At 39.2% G+C, this 22,309-nt stretch overlaps 2 protein-coding genes and 1 pseudogene across 22 annotated transcripts in view; 2 read left to right on the forward strand and 1 right to left on the reverse strand.

Annotated features, from left to right (window-relative positions):
• LOC144581918 (uncharacterized) overlaps window positions 1–14,558 on the forward strand; it is a 91,821-nt gene extending 77,263 nt beyond the window's left edge. For 2 of the 6 annotated variants that reach the window (XM_078367822.1, XM_078367823.1), the window contains 2 exons: window positions 1,241–1,395; window positions 10,204–13,909. In XM_078367822.1, coding sequence (XP_078223948.1) covers window positions 1,241–1,284 — 44 coding nt within the window. In that variant the 3' untranslated portion in view covers window positions 1,285–1,395; window positions 10,204–13,909. Of the gene's footprint in view, window positions 1–1,240; window positions 1,396–1,942; window positions 3,586–10,203 lie in introns of all 6 variants that reach the window. The other 4 variants (XM_078367821.1, XR_013533348.1, XR_013533349.1 and 1 more) reach the window with 4 other exon arrangements.
• Window positions 14,559–17,935: 3,377 nt separating this feature from the next.
• On the reverse strand, window positions 17,936–21,818 carry LOC118152164 (cryptochrome-1-like; annotated as a pseudogene).
• A 189-nt stretch (window positions 21,819–22,007) lies between these two features.
• The window catches only part of LOC108590891 (uncharacterized), a 30,411-nt gene continuing 30,109 nt past the window's right edge, over window positions 22,008–22,309 (forward strand). For all 16 annotated transcript variants that reach the window (XR_013533359.1, XR_013533356.1, XR_013533355.1 and 13 more), the window contains exon 1: window positions 22,008–22,111. The gene's annotated coding sequence lies outside the window, so the exon portion shown is untranslated. The remainder of the gene's footprint in view (window positions 22,112–22,309) is intronic.

The following is a 22,309-nucleotide window of genomic DNA, read 5'->3' on the forward strand; positions in this document are numbered from 1 at the left end:
AGTGTTTCAAGCCTTTAAGAGTGCCATAGGTAATAGAGAAGGCCACGAGAGGTGACTTTCCTGTGCCAGTGTCTTCAAGTGTCTCTTAAGAATTTCATTGATCTTTTCGACTTTCCCTGAGGACTGAGGCCTCCAAGAACAGTGGAGATGATATTGTATTTCTAATGCCTCAGATATTCCTTGAGTCACTGTGGCTTTGAAGGCAGGGCTGTTATTGCTTTGAAAACCACAAGAAATTGTGAATCTAGGGATTATTTCATCAATCAGGACTTGTATTACCTCTTGGGCTTTTTCTGTTCTAAAGGGGAAAGCCTGAACCCAATTCGTGTAGGTATCTAGTGTGTACTAGACTTAGGATATGGGTAAAGTCCATTTGCCAGTCCTCACCTGGGTAATGACCAGTTCACTGTTCCCCAGGAGGAGTTTGCGATGTTCCAAAGTATTATTTTTCTGGCATATTTCACATCCTTTGACTATCTGTTGAACAGCCTTGAAGAGGCCTTTTTCTGTAGATATAGATCTGACCATTTGATGTGAATTCTCTATACCATATGGAAGATTTGATGTAGGGTTTAAGTACTTTCCCCCGGCTGGAAGCAGGTAGAGAACTTTTCCCTCCTCAGTACTATCCATTCTGAAGGAAGAAGATTGGGAGATTGCCCACTCTACCTCTTCTGATGAGCATTGACGTCTAGTTTCCTAAAGGGGTTTTCTCCATATTAAAGGTCCTTCTATAAATTCTTGTCTAGCTGCCCTTTTCGCCTCTAGGTCAGCTCAGCGACTGCCCTCTGCTTCCTTCTCATCTCCTTTTTGGAGACCTTGGACAGCTTGTAATGTCTAAGATTTCCTTGTAACATTTAATGGGAGTTCCTGCTGAGGTTAGGAACTCTCTTTCCTTCCTTAATGCAGCATGACCATGCAGAACCAGGTAAGCATATTTGGAATCTGTGTATGTTTATTCTCTTTTCTTTCCAATTTTAGAGCTTAAGTGAGGGCTACTAGTTCTGCCAGCTGGACGCTAGTTCCAGGAGGAAGGGAATTATTTTCAAGCACTGTACTTTTTGATCACTGACTACTGCATATCCTGCCTTTCAAACTCCATTTTACATGAATGAACTTCTGTCAGTGTATGGGTCAAGGTCAGGATTGAGTAGAGGAGTTTCTAAAAGATCCTCTCAAGCCGCAGAGTTCTGGGCTATAACCTGCTGACAGTCATGTAATTTTTCTGCCCCTTCCTCAGGAAGAAAAGTAGCTGGAGTGAGTGCTGCACATGTGTGCAGCTGAAGTACAGGCCCTTGGAGCACTAAGGCCTGATATTTGAGTAAGCGGTTGTCGGACGGCCACAGCCTCCTTTAGAGGCCACAATTCCAGCTACATCATGTGAAGTCCATACAGGTAGATCTTTCCCTTGCTCTATTTCAGCAGCTTCTGAGACCAGTATAGCCACCACAGCTATGACCCACAAGCAGTGTGGCCAGCCTTTTGACACTGCATCAATTTACTTACTTAGGTATGCCACTGGCTGTGGTGTGGTCCCCCGAGTCTGAGTGAGAACCCCCAGTGCTACTCCTGACTTTTCTGTATCATATAGGGAGAAGTTATTGCCAGTAGAAACCTGCAGTAGTGCCTGCTTCAGGGTCTGAAAGGATGCCTCAGCTGTAGGTCTCATTGTATTACATGGGTGTTTCCCTTTTGGGTTTCCTTAATCAGATTGTATAGGAGTTTGGCTATTTCACCATATCTCGGAATCCACAATCGACAGAAACCAGCTTTTCCTAAGATCCCCCACAACTGTTTTCATGTCTTTGGATGGGGTTAGGCCAGTATGGTTTGGAGACAGTCTTCATGAATGGCCCGAGTGCCCTTAGTCAAGGCAAGCCCTAGGTATTTTACCTCTTGCCTACAAAGTTGGGCTTTTCATTTGGAAACCTTATATCCACAGGTGACTAGAAAGTTTAGGAGGTCCTGGATGGCCTGCTGACACTGGGTTTCTGAATTAGCAGTTAAAAGTAAGTCATCCATTTATCGAAGAAGCAGGGGTATATCTGGATGTGAAAAATGACTAAGGTCCTGAGCTAGAGCCTGGCTAACAGGTGGGGGCTATCTCCAAAGCCCTGGGGTGACACTGTCCAGGTGACCTGAGAATATTGGTCTAGAGGGTCGTCAAAGGTGAATAGAAACTGGGAGTCTGTATGTAATGGAACACAGATATAGGCATCCTTAAGGTCCAGGACTCTAAAGCATGGTGCCTCTCCTGGTATTTGAGAGAGCAAGGTATATGGGTTGGTACAGAAGGGTATAAAGGGATCACATCTTCATTAATAAGCCTGAGATCTTGCACTAGCCTCTATTGCCCATTAGGTTTTTGTACTCCTAAAATTAGAGTATTACAAGGGCTGTTACAGGACTTTACTAGAACCTGAGCTTTTAAGTTTCTGACAATATCCTGTAGCCCCTTTTTGGCTTCCAGTCTTAGGAGGTACACATAACCTAGCACTGCGGACTAAGGCAAGTAGCCCTGTGCATTTATACAGCAGGAGGTTCTCATAAGCATAAACCCGAGGGCACCATGGGCATGGGTTCCTGGACTGCCACCCCAAGAGCCTTATGTGTGAGAAATATCTTAGAGGAAAGAGCTGGGAAGAAGTTTCCCTCATGGAAATCTGGATCCAGGAGGTTGCAGTCTGAAAGACTGGGCGTGGCTTGCACAGGTGGCTTTTGTTCCCACTGCCAGGCCCAGCCACTACAGCGGCCCTGGTGCAGCCACTGCTGCCAGTGTGTGTCTAAAAGGCTGGGTGTGTCTCACACAGGCAGCAGCTGACCCAACCGCCCTGGCCAACTGCTAGTGTGCTGCCACTCTGGGTGTGAAAGGCTCGGCATGGCTCACATAGGCCGCTTTTTCTTTGGAGTTTTTTTTTGAGGTGGAGTTTCGCTCTTGTTACCCAGGCTGGAGTGCACTGGCTCAATCTCGGCTCACCGCAACCTCCGCCTCCTGGGTTCAGGCAATTCTCCTGCCTCAGCCTCCTGAGTAGCTGGGATTACAGGCATGCACCATCATGCCCAGGTAATTTTTTGTATTTTTAGTAGAGATGGGGTTTCACCAGGTTTACCAGGATGTCTCGATCTCTTGACCTCGTGATCCACCTGCCTCGGCCTCCCAAAGTGCTGGGATTACAGGCTTGAGCCACCGCGTCCGGCCTCTGTGGAGTTTTTAAGTCCGGCACAACCTTGATCGGATAGAACTGGGAGTTTGGGAATGCCCTTCCTCCTGCTGAACCTCGGTTTGGCCCAGAAAAAGAAGAAAACAGCTAGAAAGGGAAGCTGATTTTTAGAAAGCCCGATGCCTATGTCTTTAGGTTCTGGCAGCTGTGCTATTGAAAGGCTGGGCATGGCTTGCAGAGGCGGCTGTGCCCACCCAGCCTTGCCTCCACCAGCTGCATGCAGCCCCATGCAGGTCCAGCTGCCCAATGTTACTCCTTAAGAAAATTAAAAGAAGAGAAAGGACAGATTAGCAAGCCAAAGGGGTCCAATACCGCTCACCGCTCTGAAGTCTGAAGACATACTCCTGGCTGTTTCACCAAAGATGTAAGTGGGCATGGAGTGGGGGTACCCTGAAGATGTTTCCACGTCCCCTCTTTGATGTGCCCAGGTCCTTGGCCTCTCTTATCCCAGAAATGGGGAAAAGGGCCCCGGAGGAATGGTGAGCTCACCATTCAAATAGATATTGTGGACCCAAAGAGTTTAGCAGAGAATGATTTATTAGACAAAGTGAGAGAGAAAGAAAAAGAGAACAAAAATGAGAAAGAGCTTCCACGCTGCCGTGGGTGGGTACCCAAGGGAGGAATACATATAGGTAAGGAGCAGTGGGATTTTAACCTTGAACTTATTCTTGGCGCCATTTATATTTTTGTCCAATGAGAGGAAATCTTTCAAACTTCTGCTGGAGTGATTCATCTTTGACTTTGATATCGGATTGGCTACTTGACTCCCAACAGAGACCTCTCTTCCCAGAGCTTTCGGTGGGCTTTTTGAACAAAGAAGCTCACCTGGATTTTCCACCTAGCCTTCGCATGGGAAAGTCAGACAAACAACTTTACATTCCCAGATGGGGGCTGGATGGAGGATAGTGCTAGGAAACTCTTGCTTTTGAAACAACGCCCCTGGTGGACTCTGGAGGAGAAGTTTTTCCCTTTAACACAGTCCTTCAGGAAGGCAGTCAAGGACATATGGAGATTTGGTACAGCTGGTATTTCTAATGGTGGATCTCTCCTTAAGGAGGAAGACTTAGTTTCAGAGATAGGATTGTCTATAATTTACATTTTTCTTTCTGAATGATTGAAAACCTAGTGAAAAGTTTTTGGATTCAGGTGTATTGCTTATGGGAATAGCTTCTCAAGGTGTCACCTTGAGTCGTTTCTTTCCTCTATGTGTCTCAGTGATCCCAAGAAACTTGGGTCCTTAAGGCATCAGGTGATAAACCTTTATGTGTGCCCACCTGATTAAGGAAGATTCCTTGTACGTTCATAAGGAATTCCTGTTTCACATCATGAGCAATAAGCTCCAACACTCCTAAGAGACCTTAGCTGCCTAACGTACCTTTGGCTGGGAGGAAGAACCTCCTTTTTCAGAACTTACATTCATAGAGCACTTCATAATTCTGGTGATTCATGGAGAAAGTTTAGATTTATTAATTGACCTCTGTTTCAGAATCAGGCTAGTTTTAAAGGTATTTTTTTTTGTTTTTATTTTTGCATAAGCCATAACAATTTACTTGTGTTTTTAGAAACTGTTTTTCCCCTGACCAAAATTTTGAACGAGAGTAAAGGTTCTGATAACTATAGTTAGTAATCTCACACAAAACCTTGACCTTAGAGAAAAGTGAAAATCACAAAGCCGCAATTAGAACAATCTCTAGAGAATAGCACATAAAGCTACCTTAGAGCAGAGCTTCAATTCCAACCTTGCTGAGTTAGAAATGTGTGCAGCTGAAACAAACCTAGGAGGATTGAGACCAAGAGGGGCCTTACCAAGGATCCCATTGACTCTGGTGAAGTCAGATGAATGAAAGCTGTTCATGCTGGCACCACGGCTCTGGCTGTCAGCAAAGTGACAGAGATTACTAGAGGTCTGTTTTATCCCTTTGTGGCTGGCACAATGACAACCTTAAATAATGAGATTCAGAAAACATGATCACGTATAGAGTTTATTCGAGTGCAAAGCTTGAGGATGGCCATCTGGGAAAGCACTGGCTACAAACAAATGAAGTCAGTGTTTCCAAAGTGGAAGAGTTAGGGTTTTACTTGCATAAGCAGAGATAGAAAAGTTCTGGTAGAATTACAACCTTTTCCACACAAGACCAGGAACATATGACACAGCGATTTGTTTTGTTACTGGTTGCTACATTCCAAGCAAGATTATTTTCTTACTCCTTGAGGAGGGTAGTGATCCAAGGAGGGATCTTACCTCTGGCACCATTTGGTCTTAATTATTTGGAGTAAAAAAGGCAGAAGTTCCAGCTGCATGCCATGTAACTCAGGTTGCATAGCCACATTCCCTGAAGGCCCAGGACAACTTAAAATTCCAGCAGCTTTAAGTGTGAATTATTTAATGTCACGTCTATCTTTGAGGAGTCTAATTTACACTGCCCTATTTGGAAAACCAAAAATATGTAGAGAAAAAGATTTTTGTCTTCTCACCGTATCTATACCCAAATCAATTTGTTTCTTATGTTAAACCATCATATCTTCAATATTATGGTATTGGAGAGTCTTATTTTAACAACTTATCCTGAAGTTAACTTTAAAAACTAGCTGTTAAAAGACTAAAGTCTAGTCTATCTGTTAAAGTATTATGCCTGTATGATTTTCAATTTAGGGCTTATATCTAAAGCCATTTTTTCCTTCCCATTCATATCTTAATATGTATGCATATTACCCCGGATTGGAGTATGATATTGCTCTTGTCCTAATTCAGCTTTAAACTATTTTATCTGAGGAATCCTCCAAAATGACCTTCTTTCATAATTTTGAGTGTGGCACATAGACTATCTCAACTGTATCCTCCACATTTGGTAAACATGCACTGGCCATTTTCCCATAGTACAATAATAAACACAGATAATTTGGTTTAATTATAAAGTCATTGCTCTCATGTTGAAAAATCTTTAGTGACTCTCTTTTGTCTACAGAGAAAAATTCTGACTCTGGCATGAGACACCAGGACATCTATTATCTGAATAGAATCAACCTTCTTAGCTCACCCGGCTGTCATTTCTTCCAAGTTAGCCTTTCAACTAGCCACGCTGGAATACTTGGTTTTTTATATAGTCCTCAAGCTTTCATTCTCCTATAGTTTTGAAGACATTATTTCCTCCTTTTTTGCCTGCATGATGATAGGGTTTAGGACACACTACCCCAAAATACGGCACCTTGGCATTTGAGAAAACAGCAGACTCAAGAAGGCCATTTTCACCTTCCCTAGACTCTTTCCCCTGGAAGCTGGACCTAGGAAGGTCACTCTCTGATCACTCCCACTTTTCTGCTATGAAGCTGGTGGGAGAACAGCCCTCCCTATACCCAGAGGAAAGGACCGTCTTTACATTTGAAGCACAGGGGCACAGTGAAGAATCTGAGCAAATAGGCCTTGCCAAGTCTCCCACCCCTGTTTATTACCATTAGGTTATATCCTCTTTGTCCAATTATACTTCTCCATGATTGAGCACTCTTTATTAAACCTAATTATAAAAATACCGAAGTTTATCTCCTTGAATCTGCATTACTGAAGGCTCTTGAGTTATATAAAGTTTATATTAAATAAATATGTATGCTTTTCTCTTGTTAATCTAGTTTTTTGTTATAAGAGTCTCCATTGGGAACCTAATAATGGGTGATGTATTAGGCTGTTGTCACACTGCTATAAAGACACACCTCAGACTGTAATTCATAAAGAGAAGAGATTTTATCAGCTGATGATTCTGCAGGCTGTACATGGAGCTTGGCAGAATCTGCTCAGCTTCTGGGGAGGCCTCAGGAAACTTACAATTATGGCAGATTGCAAAGGGGAAGTCAGCTCTTCACATGGCAAGAGCAGAAGGAGGACAGAGGGAGGAGGTGCCTCACACTTTTAAATAACCAGATCTCCTGAGAACTGTCTATAGCAAAAATAGTAGGAAGGGAGAAATCCAACTCCATGATCCAGTCACCTCCTACTAGGTCTCACCTTCAACACTGGGGACTACAATTCTATCTGAGTCTTGGGTGAGGACCCATATCCAAACCATATCAGATGAGAAGTCTTTTCTCCCTTAAAAAGATAATTCTTTTGTAAAACTCTTCAGCAGCACAAATATCAGAATTCAATTAATTCAGTATGTATTTAGTAGGTATTGCTGTATACAGTTACTGTACTAGGCTCTAACCGTAATGGTCAATTATACAGACCTCCCTTTCTTTCTTTGTTTAAAAGGTAGTCTCTTACTAGAAAGACTAGATAGTAATTTTGTTCTAGGGACAAAACACTGATGGAACCCACCTAGAAAGGGGTTCTCACTGTCCAGGCCTTCTAGTTGTACAGTCAGAAGCCTGGCAAAAGGTTGGTGTTTATCTTTTTCCTTCACGCCTAGGGGCTTTACAGCTTTATGAATTCAAGAAGTCTCTATCATAAACTCAACTGCATTTTCATAAAAGAGTTCAGTTAACCTAGACTTTCCTGCCCTCAATTCTGGTGTTCTCTTCTCTTTCTTACTAATAAATATCCTATGTGGATTTTTTTTTTTAAAGAATAGGACAGTAAATTAAATTACTGGTATTAAATTCTTCAGTTTTAGAGTATTCCTTTTCTTTTTTGTTTATATTGTCATATAATGATTGTGTTTTCTTGAATCATATCAGAGACTATAAGTATGCCACTCTTATGGCAATCCGTCACCCACATAAAAGCTACATTGTTAATATAAAATAAAAAGTGATTTCATAAAAACTGCAAGGGTTTTGCACTTGTTGGCATAACTGCAGCAACAGTTTCATGAATTTTCTTTTTTTACCCTTAAAAAAATGCTTATAAAGATCCTTATGCTGGATTTATTTACTTTAAATGGAAGGCAACCACAGGGGCAGACCTCAATTTACAGTACGTATCAAGCAACTCAACTTAGTCTTGTAAAGTCATGACTTTTTTTCCTGCTTTTAGAGAGCACGTCTAACATCCCTAGGGACACTTTGTATGGGTCCCATGGTGTTATTTTTTTATTTATTTATTTTTAGTTTTATTTTTTGAGACGGAGTTTCATTCTTGTTACTCAGGCTGGAGTGCAATGGCGTGATTTTGGCTCACTGCAACCTCTGCCTCCTGGGTTTAAGCAACTCTCCTGCCTCAGCCTCCTGAGTAGCTTGGACTACCGGCGTGCACCATCATGCCCAGCTAATTTTTTTGTTTTTTTAGCAGAGACGAGGTTTCACCATGTTGACCAGGATGGTCTCCATCTCTTGACTTCATGATCCACCCGCCTGGGCCTCCCAAGGTGCTGGGATTATAGGTGTGAGCCACCACCGTGCCTGGTCCCCATGGTGTTATTATAGGTATAGGGTATTTCACTAAATGCAATAAAAAATACACAAGAACTGCAACAGACCACTTTTCATTGATTTTCTATGCATTTTAATTTTATTGTATTTCAAGATAAATTTGTAGAGTCAGGGTTTTGCTGTGTTACCCAGGCAGGTCTTGAACTGGCCTCAAATAATTCTCCCACCTTGACCTCCCAAAATGTTGGGATTACAGGAGTGAGCCACTATCCTTGGCCAGAGAGTATTTTTTTTCTGAGATACTCAATGTACTGGTAAGAATTTTTCAAACGAAATGATTAACGTCACATGGCATTTTAAGTGGACATTTGCAATAATTGAGCTCACCACAATAACAACAGCAGTGGCTACAAAATTATTACAGTAGGATAATATGTATTACAGCTAAATTTATGCAGTTATAATTTAATACTTTCATTTTGTATTTGTTTACATTTCTCTTTACTATAAACTGCACCATACACAGTCGGTGTTTGTTTAAGTTTTGATAAATTTTTACTTTTTATAATAGATATTTGTATACTTTATGATAGTAAATGATAATCTAGTAATCACATTTATTTTATATATTCATGACATATCTAGCTGATGAAATGTGTGTGTGTTTTTTTTTTTAAATTTTTAGGCTACACCATGTTTTTTTCTGCAAGTTTTTCTAAACTGTCAGAATTCTCCAAAAATTTTTTCAATATATTTATTTAAAAATACATTTGTGTGGGTTGACCCATGCAGTTCAAAGCTGTGTATTTTGAGGGCCAGTAGTCATTTCATTCCCTAAGGTTCAGAAGAGTTGAGAACTTCTGCCTTTATCATAGATTTACTATTCACGGAACTAATGAAAATATTTAATAAGGACAACCCACTGAGAACTGATCTTATAGTTTATAGGATGTAAATAAGAGTATGCTGATTTAGGTGAACAGAGATTCTCTTGAAAAATTTTCACTTGTTCATAGAAAATCAGAGTAAAAATCAGAGTTGTATACTACTTAATGATAACTTCTCATTGTTTATTTAAAACATTAATTCTGTGCTTGAAAGGTTTTGAGTAGCAAGCAGACTTTTAATTTTTGATGTACCCGTTCCCTTACTCATGCACTCACCTTTAATAATTATTTTCTAGATACTTCCTTCAGAAATGTTGTGCATATCTTTCCCTGCCTTTTCATTCTCATTGTCACTACTTTTGATAATATGATATAGTATTAAAGAAACCAAGTCTTCAGTTAGATATGCATTAAAATCCTGGCTCAGACAAATACCAGCTGTTTATCTCAAGGGAATTATTCAATATTTCTGAATTTCAATTCTCTTATCTATATAGAATTCTTAAGATAACATGAACCAAAGTGTGCAAAATAATAACCAGTGTCCAACTTTGGGCTTTTCTGTTCCTCTACTAAATTTAAAGCAGTAACCAAAAGCTGCTCTTCTTATCTGCTCATTTTGTAAATTATTTCTATGTCTAATCAAGGCACTCACATGAATGAGAGCTTCACTGCTTATGGAATAAGATAAAAACTTATTATCTCTAAATAAAAATTATATTTTATCTTAATTTCCAAACTGTGCCTTATGTTAGGTAAAATTAAATAATTTTCTTTTGCCTTTGCTTTTGCAGTGCTCTCGTCTTGAATGCTTGACTCCCACTCCCCTTGAAGATGTGCTACACACCATCAATACCAGCTTGGGCTCCATGTTATTCGAAAATATATTTTTTCCTAATTGAACCTATGATCTTCTTTGTATCTTATATATTTGCCTATGGCTTGTGCTTAGCTATTTAAGGGCTTTCCTTTTTTTCTGTAATTAATTTTAGCATTTCAATGCAGGGTGTACTGGGCTGTTCTTGCATTGTTATAAAGAAATACCTGAGACAGTGATTTATAAGAAAGGTTTGATTACCTTACAGTTCTGCAAGCTTTACAGGGAACTTGGTACTGGCTTTTATCATGGTGAAAGGCAAAGAGTGAATAGGCATGTCACATGGTGAAAGCAGGAGCAGATGAGAGAGGTAGGAGATGCTACACATTTTTAAATGGCCAGATCTCATAAAACTCACTTAATATCATGAGGACAACATTAAGCCATTCAAGAAGTATCTGCACTTATGTCCCAATCACCTCCCACCAGGAATCACCTTCAACAATGGAGATTATGTTTCAACATGAGATTTGGGCAGGAGAAACACTCAACCATAACATTTCATCTCTGCCCTTCCCTTCAAATCTCGTGTCCTTCTCACATTGCAAAATATAATCATGCCTTCTCAGTAGTCCCCCAAAGTCTTAACTTATTACAGAATTAAATCAAAAGTCCCAGGTCTAAAAATCCAAAGTCTTATTTGAGACTCATCTTCTTCTAGCTATAAGCTTGTAAAATCAAAATGAATTATTCATTTTCAAGATACAATGGGAGTGCAGGCATTGGGTAAACATTCCTGTTCCAGAAGAAATCAGCCAAAAGAAAGGAGTTATGGGTTCCACACAAGTCTAAAACCCAGTAGGGCTATAATTAAATCTTAAAGCTCTAAAAAAATCTGGCTTGTGTCTCAGATCCAGGGCACACTGGTGCAAGGGGTGGACTCCCAAGGTCTTGGGCAGCTCCACACCTGTGGCCTTATGGGGTTCACCTGCATGGCTCTTCTCACAAGTTGTTGAGTGCCTGCCCCTTTCCCAGGTACAGCGCATAAGCAGCTGGTGGATCTACCATTCTAGATCTGAAAGACTTGGAGAATGTAAGCCATCAGCTTTGATGGCTATCATGTGGTATTAAGCCTGTAGGTACACAGAATGTAAGTGTGGTAGACCTTGGCAACCTCCACTTAGATTTCAGAGGACATAGGGAAGACCTAGGTGTCCAGGCAGATGCCTGCTACAGGGATGGAGCCCTCATAGAGAACCTCTGTTAAGGTAGCTTAGAGGGGAAATGTGGGATTGGAGGCCCCATGCAGAGTCCCTGCTGGGACTGGCTCCCTTTGAATTATGGAAATATCTCTAGCAAGTGGTTGCTTTACAGCCTGCTTAGATTTTTCCCCTGAAAATAAGCTTTTGTCTTTACCACATGACCAGCCTGCAAATTTTCCAGATTTTTGTGTTCTGCTTCCTATTCAAACATAAATTTCAACTTTAAGTCATTTCTTTGCTCCTAAATCTGAGCATAGGTTGTCAGAAGCAGCCAGGTCACATCATGAATGTTTTGCTGCTTAGAAATTTCTTCCTCCAGGCCTGGCATGGTGGCTTATACCTGTAATCTTATCAATTTGGGAGGCCAGTGCAGGTTGGTCACATGAGGTCAGGAATTTGAGACTAGTCTGGCCAACATGGTGAAAACCTGTCTCTACTAAAAGTGCAAAAATTAGCTGGGTGTGGTGGCACATGCCTGTAATGCCAGCTACTTGGGAGGCTGAGGCATAAGAATCACTTGAACCCAGAAGGCAAAGTTTGCAGTGAGCTGAGATCATGTCACTGCATTCCAGCCTGGGCAATAGAGTGAATCTCCATCTCAAAAAAGAAAAAGATAAATTTCTTCCTCCAGATCCCCTCAGTCATAACTCAGAAGTTTAAACTTCCACAGATCCTCAGGGTATAGGCACAATGCACCCAAGTTCTTTGCTAAGGCATAACTTGCATGACCTTTCCTTCAATTTCCAGTAAGTTCCTCATTTCCATCTGAGACCTCATCAGCCTGGCTTTCACTGTTTATATTATTATCAGCATTTTGGTCACAATTATTTAAGCAGTCTCTAAGAAGTTCCAAACTTTCCCTCATCTTCCTGTCTTCCTCTGAGTCCTCCAAAATCTTCCAATCTCTGCCTGTTAACCAGTTTCAAAGTTGCTTCCATATTTCCAGATAGCCTAATAGCAATATCCCACTCAGTATCAATTTTCTGTATTAGGCAATTCTGGCACTGCTATAAAGAATGACCTGAAAGTGACTGATTTATAAATAAAAGAGATGTAGCTTGCTCACAGTTCTGCAGAATTTGTAGGAAGCATGTGCTGGCATCTGCTTAGCGTCTGGTGTAGCCTCTGACAGCTTTTTCAGTCATGGTGGAAGACGAAGGGGGAGCCTACACATCATGTGAAAGCAGGAGTGAACAAAAGGTGGAGAGGTGCCATACACTTTTAAATGATTGGATCTCATGAGAACTCATTACTACAAGGACAGTACTAAGCTATTTGTGAGGGATACACCACCATGAGCCAATCAACTCCCATCAGGCCCCACCTGCAACATAGGGAATTACATTTCAACATGAGAGATGGGACAAATATCCAATTCCATTACATTGTATTAGACACTTCACATGGTAGAGATAATTTAATGTTTGTGAAGTAACTAGCTAATTTAACTTCATAATGTTAGATAAATGTATGAATGAACAAATAAAAAGCAAACATGCCATGACAAATGCTTCTTTTGGCACATATGTTAGCTCCATCATCTTAATTACTGATTTAAAAAATGCTTTGATTCTCCTAAAATTTTTGAAATGTTTAAGTTCTTGATTTAACCCCAGGGCTTCTTGGATGGCTTTGTGTTATGCAGACTAAAGGAATGACAGAATTTCAGAGCTAGGCACATGACTTCCTCTTGGAGCATCTTTTCCCAGTTGTCATTCAGCTTCCTCTGGACCATTCTTACTTTGGACTAAATCATGGTGAAATAAGGCAGTTAATTATGCTAACAAGCCAATATACAATTATTAGGTAATTTTACTGTGTTTTGCTGAAATCTTTTAAATTTCCTTTGATCTCCATTTATTTAATGTTTATCTTGTGCACACACTGTTTCACATAAAATATTTCACTTAAAATGATCAGGTGATTTACCTATTTGAGACTTCAGTTTCCTATTTGCAATATTGATGTGCCATTTGTAAGTTTATAAAGAATTTTATTCACAAAAGTGGTAGCATAATGAAATTTGGGTAATTGTGTTTTGTTTAAGTCAATGTACCATGGTTTGAACAGAACTATCTCTTGATAATTGTTACTCATGTTTTGAATATGAATAAAAACTTTAAAAATTTTTCTTTCCATGTCATGTTTCAGTCTTAGCTTGGGTAATTATAATGTTATTCCTTCAGATCTGTGCTTCTTTGTGACACTATCTTTGCTTCTGTTTTCCTTTTTCCATCTTTTGTTTATGATCCTTTATTTCTGATGTTTTCCTTGTATGACCATATTATTTATGTACTTCCCATCTTCATCTGTGTCACTGGCAAGTAACTAGCAAGTCTTGAAAAAGTTACTCTCTGGGTGTTTTAAAATAGTGTGCTTGCATTGTAATTTTTACCTATAAAAACTTATTTTTATCATCTTTTGAATTTATTTTTGTTTTATCTTTATACAATTTTACCATCCACATTATTGCTATTTTATCAAGATCACTTATTATATATAATACAGCTTGCTAAAAAGAGGTGCCAGATTTTTACTTAGAAAATTTTCCAGTTTATTATTTTGTTTTTAGGAAACTTCACTGGCTAAAAGAGGAGTGTAGAGCTTTAATAGCAATTCTGCATATTAGTAATGTTTTTAGACCAGGCAAAATTGGCACAATTGGCACAATTCTACATATTGTATCTATGCATGCAAGTCAATTAGTTTAAATTTTTGATTCACACAATTAATCTTTACCAATTTGTTATTGATTAGACAAAGAACATTAACTTACTTGTATTTAAAGATCCTTTGCTTGAATCACTTATTTAACAAAAAGAACAAATCAATTTTTGTGTACAGTAAGAGTCATATTGCTAATATCAAGAATGTCTTGCCCTTTATGAGAAAGATGTAGTAAATTTTGATCATTGCATAATTTTTGTACTAAAAGAATTTCAGAATTATAAAGGACAACATGTGAGATTAGAAAAATTAAGTATATTAGGTATCTTTCGGTATTATTGCTCCTAAAAAGGAATTTAAGAATGTTTGTTCATTTTTGAAATAATAAACTTTACTGTGTTTATATTAGGCCATATATTTCTTTAAGTGATTGGTTAATAATAACTTGTGGAAACTTCTAAGATAGATAGTTTCAGAAAAAAATTTCCAGGTATGTGTATATGTGTGCATATATTTGTATACATAATCATGTACATATGTAAGGTATATGTGTAAACACATATTATATGTGTATATATATATACACATATATCTTACATATGTATATATACTTTACATATATACACCTTACATATGTATATATAAACATTATATGTAATATATATACATATACTTTACGTGTATATGTACAAACATACATAAGTATATGTATATATAGATACATATGTATATACTTTACATATGTATATACACATATATGTAATATATGTACATATGTAAAGTATATGTATATATGTTACATATATGTTATATACATACCTTACATATATTATGTTATATATGTTAGATAATTTTACTGTGTTATGCTGAAATCTTTTTAATTTCCTTTGACCTCTATTCATTTAATGTCTGTCTTGTGCACACACTGTTTTACATAAAATGTTTCATTTAAAGTGGTCAGGTGATAACATAACAGACGAAATCTGTTTTTGATGTTTAAAGATATATATTATATATAATATATGTATATATTATATATACATATACCTTACATATATTGTGTTATATGTAAGATATATGTATATACACCTTACATGCGTTCGACCTTACATGCATTATGTATAATACATAATACATGTAAGGTATATGTATATACACAATTATGTAATACATATAATATGTGTATATACATAAAAGTATATGTATATACACATATATGTAGTATATAATTACATTATATTACTTCACATATAATATATACATACTATGTATACATATAGACATGTAATAATATAATTACATTATATGTAATATATATGCACACACCTTACCTATCTTTACTATATGTATATATTGTCCATATATATACGTATTATGTTATATGTAAGGTATATGTATATACACATATGTATTATATAATTACATTATATTATATCACATATAATATGCATATATACATAGATAATATAATTACATTATATGTAATAGATATACACATACCTTACCTATCTTTAATGTATGTATATATTGTCCATATATACACATAAATAAATTACATATAAATATCTACCTTACTTAGTTGTATTATTTAGGTTTTCTCTATAATTACATAGATTTTGTTTATTTCATATTTTAAAGACTATGAAATTGGAATTCTCCTATGTCTAGAGTGTGTTTTCCTAATTATTAATAGTAGCTTCATGAATTATTGCTATTATGTCCTCCTCATGGAATTGTTTTTGTTAATATGAACCACCCTTGTAGACTGCATACTATTTCTTAACAAATGCATCTTATCTGATATTATGATCTTTACTTCTTATTTTTTATTGATAGGTACTCATGTTATGTTTGCATATTATTTTTAAGAAAACTTTATGAATCACTTTGCTTCAGGTGTATTTCACAGCATTACGTGGGTTTTTAGTGTGATGTAATAATAGCATTTTATATAAATAAACATTTATCATAATGGCAGAACTTTTAGTCTATTAATATTTTATGTTTTCTGTCATAATTCTTAAGTCTTTTACTACAAGGACTTATTTTTTGTGTCTTTTTTGTTTTGTGTGTGGATCTGATATTTATAATTATATTATAATTTATATGTTTTTCTGGTGTTTATTTTATTAGCATAAAACATCTTTGAGTATTATCTATTTTCATCCAATAATTGGGTGGTTATGTGTTTTCTTTAGATAGCATCTATTATATTGCTACTATCAACAGTAATAAAAGTTAGCAAATATCAACTCTCCCCTCTTTTAAAAAGATGAAGTTACTATAGCCAAATAGATACCCAATATACCCAAACTAGCTCCCACAAAGAAAGAAAACTTTCAGACTCATTTTATATAACTAGACTTGGGTCATATTAAAAAAGGCCTTTCCCCAGAGTATTCAGATGAATGAGCAGATTGTGTGTAGCTGTCTGCATGTTTGGGAAAGTACGTGCAGCGGTGGGAGGTAATTCCAGTCATTGGCATGGAGAAAATTGACTATAAACAGGCAGAGGGTCATTACTTGGCAGGGAAAGCCTCCATTTGAGCATTGCTTAGATTGAGAGGTAGAGGCTGCATTTTACATGAACCACTCTCACATGGCATTAACGCCAGCCAGGCTACAACTTCACTATTCTTTTCCCATTGTTCCCCTTCCCATCATTCCTCTTAACTCCACCCCAATAATGACAAAGAAAAGTTTGGTGTGGAAAAGGAGTAGGGCAGTGAGATGGAAAGTTATTAAAGAACACAACCTTGAGTCTTTCAATTTTGTAAGGTTTCTGAGTCTCAATCAGCTCAGAACTACAGAGGGGAAAGCTTTAAATTGAACAAAATACCTGAAAGTTTAACATCAATTTTTTTTTTTTTTTAGTTGGAATCTTGCTCTTGTTGCCCAGTGATCTCAGCTCACTGCAACCTTCGCCTCCCAGGTTCAAGCAATTCTCCTGCCTCAGCCTCCCAAGTAGCTAGTATTACAGGTGCCTGCAACCATGCCCAGCTAATTATTGTATTTGTAGTAGAGACAGGGTTTCACCACATTGGTAAGGCTGGTCTCAAACTCCTGACCGCAACTGATCTATCCGCCTCGGCCCTTCCAGTGTTGGTATTACAGGCGTGAGCCACTGCGCCTGGCCTAACATCAATTTTGAAGTAACTCTAATACCTGACATTTAGCCTACTCGTTAATATCAAAGAAGTCCTGGAAAAGTTGTTACAACATTTGCCAAGATTTTCCTTGTAGCTGGAGAGAAATGATTAAAGAGTGGGTCTCAAAGCAGCTATGAGAAAGAAAAAGGTTATTTTTTGCTGGTATCTGAAAGAATTCATTCTGAAACTGACTACATATATAAAGTTTATTAAGAAAAAAAGAATCCCTGATACTTGGTAAAACTGGTAAGGCAGACTTTGTTCAAGGAAGGTCATGGTGATAGGTATAGGGAGCATTACAGTGATCACTGGGTAAGCAGTAACACCAAATTCAGCATTGTGGCTCACATAGGGTTCACAGAAGGGAACATTATTATTATTAGGGAGGAGCATATGAACCGCTCCAAATGTATTTGTAATATTTTATTTCTTAATCTGGGTGGTAAATATATGAGTGCTTATTCTTCTGTTGTTTTCAGACTGTCTAATATTAAATAGAAATCTTTACAGATACATACACATACTGCTACTGATTTTGTAATGGATACATCTTTCTCTGAAAAACAATTTGGCAAATACAGAGATTTTAGTTAAATATTCATAACCTTCAAAAATGAGTTATCACCAGAGATGTAAGTGAGATCACTTAAAGACAATGCACGGAAGAGGGAGATGAGAGGGTCTGCGACGTTGCCTGGGTTCAGCAAAGGGATGGATGACCAGGAAGGGAGAGGACCACAGCACAGCAGGAGAAGCAGGAGAAATAGAAGAGAGAGTGGTGGTGCAGAAGTGGGACAAAAGGGCTTTTCAAGAAGAGGAAATGGTAAGTAGAACTGCCTGCCTATTAAAAAACAAAACAAAAATTAAAGATAAACTGAAAAATCTGCTTTAGCTTCAGGGACATGGAAGTCATTAGTGACCATAGCCAGAGTGATGGGGATGGAAGCAAAATTGTTAATGGTACAGTGATAAGCATATGTGGTGGACTCCAGGATGCAGCTCTCAGATCCCTGTTCAAGGATAAAGAACTTGTTACTCTAGCTGCTGCCAAGGCTGCCAGCACACAGTCCGCATCTACCAGCCCTCCTTTGAGATTTGCCTCAGCTGTGGAAAGCCATTTCACTCAAGTTCACATCCCCATTCCTGTGACCACCTACATTCCATGACTGACTGATATGGGTATAAAGTCCCGATTCTCTTACCTCCACCACAGACAGCTCTGAAGTTTCATCCCATCTTCAAAACTCCCACTGGGGACAGCTGAGGCTTCCATTGAGACAGCGTTGAAGCTCAGCTGCTCCTCTGCTCTATCCCATTTCTATCATCTCTCTTCTGACGTTTTTCATTCCAAGAGCACTTTAAAATAAGCGAACATGCAGATTTCTATCTGAGCATCTAATACTTGACACTTCAGCTCACTCTGAATAAAAATAAACGATGTCCTTACTATAGGCAAGCTCTCTTAGTAGACAGCGAGAAAATTCAAATAATGATTAAAGACAAAATTTTCAAGAGGTTTGAAAATTTAGAGAAAGTAAAAGAACTTCAAAATGTGGTGAGAAGATTTCCTGCCTTTACATTTTTATTTAAGAGAGACATTTCATGAAGCAGACACACTTAACAACTCTTTAAAAAAATATGTTAAGGTGCTTGGAAACAAACTCTTTTTTTCATATTTGCACATATTTAATAACAAGGTCATTTTAGTAATCAATCAACAAAGAAACAGACAAAGAGAACTTAATACACCATACTTCCACAGGTTTGGGTCAAAAAAGGTTTACGTGAAAGTTTAAAACATATACTGTGTTAACAGAGGCTACAATACCAATTTTGATTATGCACATTATCCAAAACATTATTATGAAAGAGTGCAAAGTTAGATCAAACAACAATGTTAAGAAAATTTTGTACTAAAACTGTAACAGTCTATTAAGAAAGTCTAAAACCTCTTTTTTTCCCACTGACTGTCAAAACTTTCAGTTTTATATCAGAATATCAATTTCTCATTTTAACTTTTACCATACATGAAAACTTATCAAAAATATACTGACGGGTCTATACTAATTGTGACTATTTATATTTATATTAAGCAAATTATCTTGCCAAGTTCTTTATACACAAATTACCACTTGTTTTTTGTGAAATTCATTAAAAAGTTAAAAACCACAGAAATGTCATTTGAAACAACACATTTCAGTATGGAACTGCTTTCCATCAATGAAGAATATTTTTAAATAACTTAATTGAAAAGTATTGAACTCCCCACCAATTTCAGCTGCAATAGTATTTCTCCTAAAAGTTTTCTAACTAGTGCTGTCTCTGTGTGTCCTCTTCCTGACTAGGATGTTTCCCACCACTAAGACCAGTGCTCATGGACCTTCTTCCTTGCTTCAATAGGTGAGTTTGCTGAATGTCGCCATGGGCACAGTGTAAAATACCACTCCCCTGAGAGCAACATCCACTGCTGCTACAGTCTGGGATATTTTCTGTAGAATATCCCATGGAGCTTTCATTCCTACTAGGATTAGAAGGTACTGAAGCTAGAAGACCTAGTCCTCTATATTGTGAAAGCTGCTGATAGATCTGTTTCATTCTTTCAATATTCAAACGACTTGCCTCAGCATGCTTCACCACTGGTTTAGGATAATTAACTCCTATCAAACATTTGGCTACCTTTTGGATACCTTCTGGTGCATTCCAGGGATCATCGATATATTTTGCAGGGAAGCCTCTTAGGACAGGCAAATAACACCTGATATAGTCTCCATTAGGATCTGTTCTCCTACCAAAACCAACAGGGCAATAGCAGTGAAAAAACTGTTGAAAAAGGAATTACAAGACAGCCACATCCAACTTCCAGCATTTATGCTCCAATCTGCATCAAGCAATCATTCTTCAAATACCTTCATTCCTTCTTCCCAACTAATCCACAGGTTCCCCGTGTCAGGAAGCAAGCAACTGCATGCCTGGCTAGATGATGAATCCAGCCCTCCTGAGGAAGCTGAGTCACAATGGCATCAATCCAGGGAAAGCCTGTCCCGCCTTCTGCCCATTTGGCTAAAGCCTGAGAATTTTTATCCCAAGGAATCTGAACACAGATAGGGTTTCCTTCCATTTTATCGAAGCGTGGATTATTTGTTGCTGCTGTGTAGAAAAACTCACGCCATAGCAGTTTCCCATAAAGGGAAAGGGGAAGGGAACTGCTCTTCTTTACCCTTTGGTAGAGATCTGTTGAAAGTAAAACAGCCGACATGACAAACAGCCAAATCGGAGATAAGGACCAAGTCCAGTAGGACTTTCCAGCAGAGTTTGCATTTATTCAAGGTCTTTCAAAGTTTGCCACCCAAGCTTTTCTTTCCAAATGAGTAAGTGCTTCAATTTCTTCGGCTGGCCACACTGCAGAGGATAATCTGTATCAAAACCGAGCTCCCCCAGTGAAGAGACTCCATATTTCTCATTATGATCATCAGACAGAGGAGTTGTGCACTTCTGTATCCCTTCTGAAGTAATTGTTGTTGAAACCGAGGGAGCCTGAAATTGCCATTGAGACAAAGACTAGGCCAAATTACATAGTTTTTTTTGTCAGCGGTGACGGAGGACTTGCCTCTCTTTAAACTGCGGCACTGAAAGGAGGGTGTTAAGACCTTTAATGCCTGTAAACCACCTCCTGGGAGCTAGTGAGGGCGAGAGGCTTCGGACATTCCGATTTTTGTTACTTAAGTGGTTCACAGAAGTTAAGATAAGCGTTGGTTTGCACAGTGTTTGGGTAGGTGGAAATTACAGACCTTAGTTACTTACTTATTACAAGTTTCAGGGGCCATGACGTTGTGGGTTTGGACTGCTCGCCTAAGGCATCACGGTTACAGGGGGCAGTTTCAACGGAAAGCCGAGGCATGGACGAGTTTGCAGTTTATGGGGCAATTACCATGTCACATTGTCTCTACTGGTATCTCTAGAGGTTCCATTTTGCTGATGAGAGTCTGGACTCTGGTAAGGTAGAGGCAGTTGTCCACCATTGAGTTCCATGATCTTGTCTAGGTCATATAATGTACGTGGAATTCTTACAATGACTTCTACTCCAGTGTCAGCTGCCAGTTTCTTAATAGCGGCATCTCGTTCCTTGCCAGAGGGCTCAGAATCATATTCAATTGGAAGGTCAGTCATGTTCCATTCCTTGAAAAGCCTGGGAAGCACATCTGCTGGTTGTCCACGAATCAGGAACAGACGGGAGTTTAATTTTCGTAGACTGGCATCAAGATTGAAGCAAAAATCGCGACCGGTTGATGCCCACATTGGAGGATCCGGGGAACCAGGGGTCCCGGGCCGCGCATGGCGTAGGCCCCCGAATGCATTCCTTCGGGACGGGGTTGTCATGCACCGGTGCCGGGCATTCACCCTGATGCCGGGGGACGAGGAGGGTCCTCCACAGAGAAATTCCAGGAAGGAGGCTCCGGCTCATAACCTTCGCTTCCAGGAGAACTGCCTCACCCGAGGAGTGAGGAAAGGTCAGCGGAGAGGGTCAGGAAAAATGACCCCGAGGAGGGGGCGGGAGAACGCGCGGGTGCTGGAGGCCCAATGGGAAGATGAGCGGAGGTTGCCCAGTCCGCAGAGTCCGGGTGTGACGCCTTTAAGAGCCCGCGCCCGCTGCCAGCGTCTGGAGGTGATGCGTTAACTTCCAGGGCCTCGGACCTCCGGAGCCTGAGCAAGTTCCAGGAGCTCGAGCCGCCACGACAGCCCCAGGAAGGTCGTCACGGAAACCTCGCCCCGCAGAGGCGGCCCCTGAGGACAAAACGGCCTGCCCCAGGTGAGGCACCCAGGAGGGGAGGGAGCCCCTGTGGGCGGCGCTGCTGTCCCTCGGCCCCAGGGAAAGGACCGGGGATGGAGGACGGAGGCGGTGGTCGAGGCCTATGGATGGCTGCTGGCCGGTGACCGGTCCTAGGCTGCCCGGGTGACTCTGCCGCCGCCGCGTCAGCGGCCCAAACATTTTTTAAAACATGCTACA

This window comes from Callithrix jacchus, chromosome 3 (genome assembly GCF_049354715.1).
Source record: "Callithrix jacchus isolate 240 chromosome 3, calJac240_pri, whole genome shotgun sequence".
Classification (NCBI taxonomy): domain Eukaryota; kingdom Metazoa; phylum Chordata; class Mammalia; order Primates; family Cebidae; genus Callithrix; species Callithrix jacchus.